The sequence below is a fragment of the Nicotiana sylvestris genome, chromosome 10, assembly GCF_000393655.2.
Source record: "Nicotiana sylvestris chromosome 10, ASM39365v2, whole genome shotgun sequence".
Lineage (NCBI taxonomy): Eukaryota > Viridiplantae > Streptophyta > Magnoliopsida > Solanales > Solanaceae > Nicotiana > Nicotiana sylvestris.
Genome location: NC_091066.1, coordinates 169,687,388 through 169,697,572, shown reverse-complemented (window position 1 = coordinate 169,697,572; position 10,185 = coordinate 169,687,388). Strand labels below are relative to the sequence as shown.

The window sequence follows — 10,185 nt, the reverse complement described above, 5'->3', positions numbered from 1 at the left end:
ATTTGACAGAGGGTTATCCCCAAGTGGGATTTGCGGGAGTTAAAGGATCAATACATTCGAGCTTTGCAGTCTAGATAGGTCGTAACCATGTTCTCTCCTTTTCAGGTACGACATGAGTACGATGAGTCAACAATTTGAAAAGAGACCTACAGATGAGGAGACACCGTAATTTTTTATCGTCGATGAGGTACCCGCACTTCTATCAATTTGGTGGAATGACATAGATGGTTATGAACAAAGACAAATAAAACGATACTTGGGACATTTGGTTCACATAATAGAGATCAAACCAAGAAATGATGTTATAAAAGCTCCAATTCCTTGTTGGGACCCGGATAACAACGTATTTTGCTTTAATGATTGTGAAATGACACCCACAATAGAAGAGGTCGCGAGCTTTATGGGAAAAGGCCAATATCTTCCCCGTGATAGACCTATTGTACCAAAAAGGGTACAGGCATGCAAATTTTTGGAACTTTTGAAGATCAATCATGGAAAGTATAAGGGGTTATCTGATCGATGGGTCACTTTGAAATTCTTGTTTGACAGATATAGCGATAGAGATGCTTTTGAAAACAACTTGGGTCAACTCAAAAATGACGGGGACATAGAAACATGGAAGATGCATAGGCGTTTTGCCTATATGGTTGCATTTTTGGGTTGTATGGTTTTTCCAGATGTAGACAGGCGTATCGACATGCGATTAGCTGGGGTAGTACAAGCTTTGATTACCATGAAAAAACCTACTCTTGTCCCTATGATTCTTTCAAGTTTATTCCGGGCTTTGACCAAGTGCCGAGAAGGACAGAAATTTTTTGAGGGCTGCAACATATTACTATAGATGTGGATATTGGAACACTTCTACCGTCATCCTGTCATCGAGAAATTCGACCCGCATTGGTCCAATTTTGTTCATAATCATGAAGAGAGGATTGAAACATGTGAGTTTCCTGAAGGAATTGGAGCTTGGAAAGTGTTATTTATCACCTTGACTGTAGATCGAGTCACTTAGAATTACCATTGGTCTTCTGCGAAGGATGTTATTTGTGAATCCTCTCTCAACCTTTCTTGATATTAATGGGGCTCAACAGCGTCCAATCTTACGCTCTGCTTCGAGTGATGCGCCAATTAGGCCGACGCCATGAAATACCACCAATAAGGGACATAAGCAAGTTCGCATATGACATTTCTCCAAAAGAGTCGGTCGATGATAAGGAAGTCCTGAACAGTTGGTTCGGGGGTGGAATTTCTGAGTTTCGTAATATGGTAGAAGACCGTGAAAGAGTAGAGGTGGCCCCGGGGTATCTTTCTTGGTTTCACGACCCCTCATCAATGGCAGATAGGCCAGAAGGATCCAACAGAAGAAGAAGTGACCACCTTGTTGTACAGATGCTAAAGCAAGAACTGGACCAAGCCAGAGAAACTATTTTTCAACAAGAAGCCCAATATCAGGCCAACATCATTCAGATCCGGTCAGAGGTTAATAAAGACTACCGAGCCACCCTGCAGGTTATGGATAAAGATTTAAAGACCGCTCGTATGAATCTGGCATGTTTAGAGGAACAACTTGCATACAGGGTTAAGTCGGCCCTAAAAAAGCTGAGAAGGGTCGACTCTCTAAAATAAACAAGTTGCAAGAAGACCTGAGCATCGTCGAGGAAGCAATGCACCAACAACAAATAGAGTTTGATCTCCAGAGGGAGACGTTCGAGTCAATTAAGAATGACCAACTAGCCGAATTCGAGACGGAGAAACATCACTATCATGAGGTAATAGGTCGGCTGCAAAATGATTTGACTTAAGACATGAGACAAAGGAACTCAGCATTGGACCGCGAGGCAGATGCACTGAATTTGGCCGATGCCCGTGGGCGGTAAATCAATGGCATATTTGCGTCCCAAGAGAATGTCAAGAGAAGGATACTTGAGATAGCCGAGTACACTGCTCTGGGGTGCACAGATTGTGAGAAAGTGAATAAGAAAATGTTTATCGAATCCGCAATCAACCTCGCTCTCCACATTGCTACAGATCTGGAGGCCCTGTACAAAGATATGTCCAACCAATTGGGGCAGGGAGCGCCCCAACCGAGATGATGTCAAGTGGATAGTTTGCAAATTTGGAGTCTTTGTTGCATTCACTTTTTAAGATGTTTTAGTAGGTGTATTTTTATTTTTGAGTCTATGAGGGGTCTGTTTGTGACTTTGGTTTTGTGGAGTCTTGTTTCAATCCAGTCAAGTCTGTCATAGTTTTCTTTGCGCATTTTGTTTCAATGTCTTTTACCAAAAACAAAAAATATATATTGAAAACCCAAAAAGATTTTATTTTTCAAAATGTTGTGTGTGTTTGTTTTTGTTTGAAAAAACAATATAATAAAAAAAATCAATCAAGTGTCCTGCGTCTCTGAACTACGTAATGATCTGATTCATGCGGCGACATGATACTTAGGCAACCCACAGAAGGTTCGATCAAGTATTTATTTTAAAATGGCTCTAAAGCAAGGGATCAAATAAGGCGAGTGAAAAAAAACGAAAAAAAAGAAGAGAAGGAAATAACATTGTCAATAAGAAACAAGCTGATAAGCCGGAATGAAACATTGAAGCCTTCCAAAAGCATTTTAGAAATGGTGGTGATGTTAGGAGCATGACATATTACGTGTAATTCATATCTATAAAATGCCTAACCCTAACACGTTTGTTGTCTCTTAATCAGTAAGTTTAAGGTGGTTGGTTTGTGGTAAATCTGGCAGCACATCATTACTTCACAAGATCTAAGGGACCAGTAGTAATGGATAACAGTGATGAAATTGAGTTTGTCAGTGACAATCCGCAGGGTCAGTCAGTTGAGCAAGAGTCTGAGGAGATAAGAAAATTGAGACAGCAACTGTCAGATGTATATCAAGCTTGGGTTTCTGGTCGACCTCCACCCCAGGGTCCCTCAAAGGGAACTTACACCATACCCCAGGCTACTCAACCACCACTCTATGCAATGAGCGATCCCATTCTACCACCAGGGTATGTGCTGAACTACAGCCTCCATGTTGTCCCTAGTATGGTGCCGAACTACAGCCTTCATGCTGCCCCTAGTACCTCTAATATGCGACCTCCAGTCGTACCGGTCAGGAACACCCCTCTCGTCGTGTCTGGCGCAGCGGTATATACAATCCCACCACCACCTCCTGTGATGTGGCCAAACAATGAGCCAGCATCTCATGCTTATGATAGACAATACTATTCTCCGAATATGGCTTTTGGGGTCTCGGCTCCATACAATCAGACTCCTCGATACGAATCACTAGTGGAAAATGAAAAGCCTGCCACGACGATTGAGCTAGATGAGATGGCCAGGAAATGAAAGTCTTGAACAGAATATAAAGAACATACAGGGACTAGGTGGTCACAAAAGTGTTTCATTCAGTGATCTATGCATGTTCCCTCACATCCATTTGCAACGAGGGTTCAAGACCCCAAAATTTGAGAAATATGATGGACACGGCGACCCTATAGCCCACTTGAAAAGGTACTGCAACCAGCTGAGGGGTGCAGGAGGAAAGGAAGAGCTGCTGATGGCTTGCTTTAGGGAAAGCCTTGTGGGGGTAGCTTCCGAATGGTTCATTGACCAAGACATCTCTCACTGGCATGTTTGGGATGACATAGCCCAGGCCTTCGTCAAGCAATTCCAATACAACATTGATATTTCACCAGACCGCAATTCCCTATCCAATATGAAGAAAAGGCCGACATAAAGCTTTAGGGAGTACGCCATCAAGTGGAGGGAGCAAGCGGCCAGAGTTAAGTCACACATGGATAATCATGAGTTGTTCACTGTCTTTTTGGAGGCTCAAGAGCCTGATTATTTCCAAAATATGATGTCTGCAATGGGTAGGCCTTTTTCTGAAGTAATCAAGATAGGGGAAATGGTCAAAAATGGCCTAAAGACTGGTAGGATTGTAAGTCAGGCTGCTCTCAAAGCCACCACCCAAGCGATCCAAAATGGGTCGGGAAGTTTTGCAAATAGGAAAAAGAGAGATGAAGGTTCTATGATGACTTGGGATCTAGGGAAGTTCAAAGAGGGGCATCGCACCCTTATGTGCAAGTTCAGCATGGGTGATCCAGCTACCCTCAACATTACTATCCCCTGCCAATTCCTCAATACTCTGTGGGCCCACCACAATATACAATGCTCAATGCTCAATCATATGCTCGGCCTCCCAGTCAGCAGGTACAGGCACCAGCTCCAAGGGTCCCTCGACCTCAGCAACAAAATTTTCGGGCACCCTACAATGCTCGCCCCAGGCAGGATTATGGTCGAGAGAAGAGGCCGGCAGAAAAATTCACTCAATTGGCTGAATCATACTCTAGTCTATTCTAGAAGCTGAAGCAAATGGGCGTGATTGGACCCATCGCTCCCCATCATATACATCCGAATTCACATGAATTTCAAGCAAATGCTAGATGTGAATATCATTCAGGTGCCCCGAGGCATAGCACCGATGAATGTTGGACTCTGAAAGGAGCCATATAAAGACTTATTTCTAAAAAATTGATTGTAGTAACGAATGGCGAGGACCCTCCTAATATGACAAACAACCCGTTGTCGGCACACAGCGATGTTCATTTCGTGGGAATGATTGGCCGAGATCAGGAATACAAGCCGGTCAGCTAAACAGAAATGACAATTGGAGCAATTCAAGAAGGAACAAGTTTGGAAGTAAGACCAAACCGAGATGTGCCATTGATTGTGAAAGATGCCTCGAACTCAGAAAAGGTAACTTTATTTGTGCCCAAGGTCTTGAGGTTAGAGGTTCGCTCCAATGTTCCAAGCCCAAGGTTGTATGTCCTTGGAGGCCACCTCATCACAAGGTAGAATCAGGGTGGTATGAATGGCATAACAGAGCCGATCATAATCAAACCTATCGTGCAACCCCCCGTGACAAACACAAAAACCATTCCTTGGAACTACAACAAAACTGTGATGACCTACAAAGGCAACGAAATCATAGAGGAAGTGGGGGAAACTGGAGATTTGACTCGATCGGGGAGGTGTTATTCTCCAAAAGAGTTGAGGAAGGCCAAGCAAATCAGAGAAGGCCAATTATTAATAAAGAAGCCAGTCATTGAAGCAGAGGCAGAAGAGTTTTTGAAGAAAATTAAAGCTCAGGATTACTCAATCATTGACCAGCTGATAAAGACTCCCGCCCAAATCTCTCTACTATCTCTGCTCATACATTCCAAAGAGCATGCCCGTGTACTAATCAAGGTCCTGAACGAGGCACATATCTCAGAGGAGACCACAGTGAATCAGTTAGAAAAGATGGCCAACAGATTTTTTGAGGTAAACAGAATCTCCTTTACCAATGATGAACTTCCCGAGGAAGGAGCCGGGCACAATAGGGCTTTGAACTTTATGGTCAAATGTGAGGGGCATTATATAAAGAGAGTCATGGTTAATGGAGGCTCAAGTGTAGATGTATGCCCTATCTCTACTTTGCAAAGCATGAAGATCAATACGGACAGAATCCGATCCAGCAATGTTCGCATCCGGTCTTTCGATGGCTCAGCGAGAGATACCATGGGGGAAATCAACCTCACCATGACGATTGGGCCGGTGGACTTTGAGATTGTTTTCCAAGTAGTGGACATGGTCACTTCTTATAACTTTCTTCTTGGAAGGCCATGGATCCATACGGCCCGAGTTGTTCTATCCACCTTGCACCAGATGCTCAAATTTGAACATGACGGGCAAGAAATTATTGTTCATGGAGAAAACGAGTCTTCCGTTTATAAAGACCCGTTAATCCCCTGTATTGAGGCCAAGGAAGGGTCTGAGTCCATTGTCTATCAGGCTTTTGAAGTGGTTGTTATGGACCATGTCGAGGAAGGAAAGCCCATTCTGCATCCTCGTCTTTCCGCCACATCTGTAATGGTGGCTACGGTTATGATGAGACAAGGTTATGAGCGAGGAAAAGGTTTAGGGGAATCATTGCAAGGAATTTCGGAGCCAATTTCTTCGTTCGGCCAGGGTACCTTTGTCTTAGGCTTCAGGCTAACACAAGTAGACAAAAACAAATCCAAACACCGCAAAAAGAATGGATGGGTCTCGCAACAACTTATCCCTCATATTTTCTACACTTTTGTCAAGCCACGACTCCGAGAGGGTCAAAATTCCTCTGCGCATGCCAACATTGATGAAAATTGCCATGACCTCAGCGAGATGTTTTTTGAAGTGAATATGATCCAGGATGGTGAAGGCACTAGTCGTGCCGATGTGCAACTAATTGAGCCAGACACCATGTTCACCAACTGGGAAGCAACTCCTTTCCCCACAAGGAAAGAGTCTTGGTAGTTTGCTTTTGCAGCTTCTTTTTTGTATTTTGGGTTACTTTCGGGGTTGTAATCCAAATCTCTCAGGATGATTGTTTATTTTGATGTTAACCCTTCTATCCTTTCGAATTCAATAAAATGCAGTTTAGTTTCCTATTAAGTTTCCTATCTTTTAATTTTCCTAATTCCTGTCATTTTATTTCCATTTCAGTTTTGTTAATGCCGGCTTTAATAATATGACATGCATGGGGAATTCATGCCCAGATCTTGAAAAGTTGTCTAATATCAAAATAATGCATCAAGAGGTTGAATATGAGGAAGATGATATTGTTGAGGAAATAAAAAGAGAGTTGGAACAATTTGAAAACAAGCCTAAGCCAAACCTCAATGAAACTGAGCCGATTAATATCGGAAGTCCTGAAGAAGTTAGAGAAACGAAGATAAGCATTCACACTGAACAAAAAACCAGAGATGTCTTGATTCAACTTTTATTTGAATACAGAGATGTGTTTTCTTGGTCTTACGATGATATGCCAGGTTTAAGTGCTGATCTGGTGGTTCATAAGCTTCCTACGTATCCTGGTTTTCCACCAGTCCAACAAAAGCAATGAAAATTTAAAACAGACATGAGTGACAAAATCAAAGAAAAAATAATGAAGCAACTAAGCTCCAATGTGGTCAGAGCTGTCCGATACACCACTTGGGTGCCAAATGTTGTACCCGTGCCAAAGAAGGATGGAAAAACTAGAGTTTGTGTCGACTATAGGGACATGAACAAAGCAAGTCCAAAGGATAATTTTCCTTTTCCAAACATCCACATTCTTGTAGATAATTGCGCAAAGCATAAGATCCAATCGTTTGTGGATTTCTATGCTGGGTACCACCAAATTCTAATAGATAAGGATGATGTAGAAAAGACCACTTTCACCACGCCATAGGGTACTTATTGTTACAGGGTCATGCCATTTAGTTTAAAGAATGTAGGGGGCAACTTACATGAGGGTCATGACCACCATTTTTCACGACATGATGCACAAAGAGATTGAAGTATATGTAGACGATGTCATCATAAAATCAAAGACACAAGCCGATCACGTGTGTGATTTGAAAAAGTTCTTCGAACGGCTTTGTAGGTATGACCTTAAGCTTAATCCAGCCAAGTGTGCATTTGGGGTTCCATCTGGGAAACTCCTCAGTTTTATAGTTAGCCGGAGAGACATCGAATTGGATCCATCTAAGATAAAGTCCATTCGAGATCTTCCACCCCCGAAGAACAAAAAAGGAAGTCATGAGTTTGCTCGGGAGGTTGAACTACATCAGTAGGTTCATTGATCATCTCACAACCAGGTGTGAGCCTATCTTTAAGTTGCTGAAAAAGGATGCCGCTATCAGGTGGACAGACGATTGCCAAAAAGCTTTTGATAGGATCATAGATTATCTGTCAAAACCCCCTGTACTGGTCCCACCTGAATCTGATAGGCCTTTGTTTTTATATCTATCGGTGATGGATAATTCCTTTGGATGCGTTCTAGGGCAACATGATGCAACAGGCAGAAAGGAACATGCAATCTATTATTTGAGCAAGAAGTTCACCAATTATGAGGTTAAGTACACCCTTTTAGAAAGGACATGTTGTGCCTTGACTTGGGTCGCTCAGAAGCTGAGACATTATCTTTTGGCCTACACTACTTACCTCATATCCAGAATGGATCCTTTGAAGTACATATTCCAAAAGCCAATGCCCACTGGCAGGCTCGCAAAATGGCAAATCCTGCTCACAGAGTTTGACATCGTCTATGTCACTCGCACCGCGATGAAAGCACAAACTTTGGCAGATCATTTGGCAGAGAATCTAGTTGATGATGAGTACATGCCACTTAGCACATACTTCCCAGATGAACAGGTCTACTCAATAGAGGAAATGGTTCCAGACGATCACCCTGTATGGAAAATGTATTTTGATGGGGCTGTCAATATCAAAGGAGTTGGGATCGGGGAAATCCTCATCTCACCTATTGGATATCATTACCCTGCAACGGACCGACTTTGGTTCTTCTGTACCAATAATACGGCAAAATATGAAGCTTGTATCATGGGTTTGAAAATGGCCATCGATCTGGATGTGCATGAACTGTTAGTTATGGGAGATTCTGACTTGCTTATCTGGCAAGCCCAAGGTGAATGGGAGACTCAAGACATCAAGCGTATTCCGTACAGATAGTGTGTGCAAGACTTGAGCAAAAGATTCAAATCCATCGAGTTCAGGTACATTCCCAGGTTTCACAATGAGTTGGCCGATGCCTTGGCTACTTTAGCCTCGATGCTCCCTTATCCAGGCAACACTCATATTGATCCACTAGAAATCCAAGTTTGGAATCAACACGGTTACTGCAATACAATCGAGATAGAACCAGATGGTGAACCATGGTATCATGACATAAAACGATTCCTGAAAACAAGAGAATATCCAGAGCATGCCAAAGGAGATCAAAAACGAACTATAAGGCGACTCGCCAGTGGTTTCTTCCTAAATGGGGAAATTCTGTACAAGAGGACCCCAGATTGAAACTTGTTGAGATGCATAGATGCTACAGAAGTAGAGCATATCATGAGTGAAGTGCATTCAGGGGTATGCGGACCTCACATAAATGGATATGTTTTGGAGAAGAAGATTCTATGGGCAGGGTATTACTGGTTTAACATGGAGCGAGATTGCTTCAGAGATGTTCGCAAGTGTCACCAGTGCCAGATTCATGGTGACCTGATTCACTCGCCTCCTTCGGAGTTGCATCCCATGTCCTCTCCTTGGCCTTTCGTTGCTTGGGGAATGGATGTTATTGGGTCGATCGAGCCAAAGGCTTCAAATGGGCATAGATTCATTTTGGTTGCAATTGATTACTTCACCAAGTGGGTGGAAGCCGTCACTTTCAAAGTAGTCACCAAGAAAGCAGTGGTAGACTGTGTTCACTCCAACATCATTTGTTGCTTTGGTATCCCAAAGAACATTATCACCGACAATGCAGCCAATCTAAATAGTCATTTGATGAAGGAGGTATATGAACAATTTAAGATCATGCATCGCCATTCTACCCCTTACCGGCCAAAAGCCAATGGAGTCGTTGAAGCGGGAGAACATCAAGAAGATTCTTAGGAAGAAAATTCAAGGTTCCAGGCAATGGCATGAAAAGTTGCCTTTTGCTCTTTTGGGATACCGTACGACTGTTCGCACATCTATTGGTGCAACTCCGTATCTGCTTGTTTACGGAACTGAAGCTGTAATACCCACTGAAGTCGAAATTCCCTCTCTCCGACTTATTGTGGAATCAGAGATTGAAGACACTGAGTGGGTCAAGACCCGATTAGAACAACTGATGTTGATCGATGAAAAACGGCTAGCAGCAGTCTGTTTCGACCAGTTATACCAGCAAAGAATGGCATGTGCTTACAATAAGAAAGTGTGCCCAAGGCAGTTTGAGGTAGGCCAGCTGATTTTGAAATGCATCCTTCCGCACCAAGTAGAAGCTAAAGGAAAGTTCGCCCCGAACTGGCAAGGACCCTACATCATCAAGAAAGTGTTATCAAAAGGGGCCTTGCACTTGGTAGATGAAGAAGGATGGGTACCAGACATGACTATTGACGCAGATGCAATCAAAAGATATTATGTCTGATATATACCTATTGTAGAATTTTTCACGCATTGATTTTCTCAGATTGAAGTGACGAAGGCTATCATTTGCTCGCTATTCCAAATAGGTGTCACCCTTTTTGTTAATCCTTTTGAGCCTTATTTGTCTTCCTTGTTTCTCACTTTTTGGAACTTGTGTACTTGTAAAAAACAACAAATCTCTGAGTCATTGAACTACGT

General features: G+C 42.7%; 2 protein-coding genes across 2 annotated transcripts; both read left to right on the top strand.

Annotated features, from left to right (window-relative positions):
* Positions 1-3,799: 3,799 nt before the first annotated feature.
* Positions 3,800-6,931, top strand: LOC138880246 (uncharacterized). The gene is made up of 3 exons (XM_070159924.1): positions 3,800-4,031; positions 4,985-6,338; positions 6,532-6,931. Exons 1-3 carry the CDS (start codon positions 3,800-3,802, stop codon positions 6,929-6,931), a joined length of 1,986 nt encoding a protein of 661 aa, XP_070016025.1.
* A 1,202-nt stretch (positions 6,932-8,133) lies between these two features.
* Positions 8,134-8,886, top strand: LOC138880245 (uncharacterized). The gene is made up of 2 exons (XM_070159923.1): positions 8,134-8,497; positions 8,657-8,886. The coding sequence occupies exons 1-2, from the start codon at positions 8,134-8,136 to the stop codon at positions 8,884-8,886; spliced, it is 594 nt and encodes a 197-aa protein (XP_070016024.1).
* Positions 8,887-10,185: the final 1,299 nt, after the last annotated feature.

Bases quoted from the DNA above. Each gene is read 5' to 3' on its own strand.
- LOC138880246 (XM_070159924.1), top strand. From the start codon at position 3,800: ATGGATAATCATGAGTTGTTCACTGTCTTTTTGGAGGCTCAAGAGCCT. The intron at 4,032-4,984 runs GTTCTATGATGA...TGACCTACAAAG, and splicing joins TAGGAAAAAGAGAGATGAAG to GCAACGAAATCATAGAGGAA. The intron at 6,339-6,531 runs GTAGTTTGCTTT...TTTCCATTTCAG, and splicing joins CCCACAAGGAAAGAGTCTTG to TTTTGTTAATGCCGGCTTTA.
- LOC138880245 (XM_070159923.1), top strand. From the start codon at position 8,134: ATGAAAGCACAAACTTTGGCAGATCATTTGGCAGAGAATCTAGTTGAT. The intron at 8,498-8,656 runs GTGAATGGGAGA...TCCCTTATCCAG, and splicing joins GCTTATCTGGCAAGCCCAAG to GCAACACTCATATTGATCCA.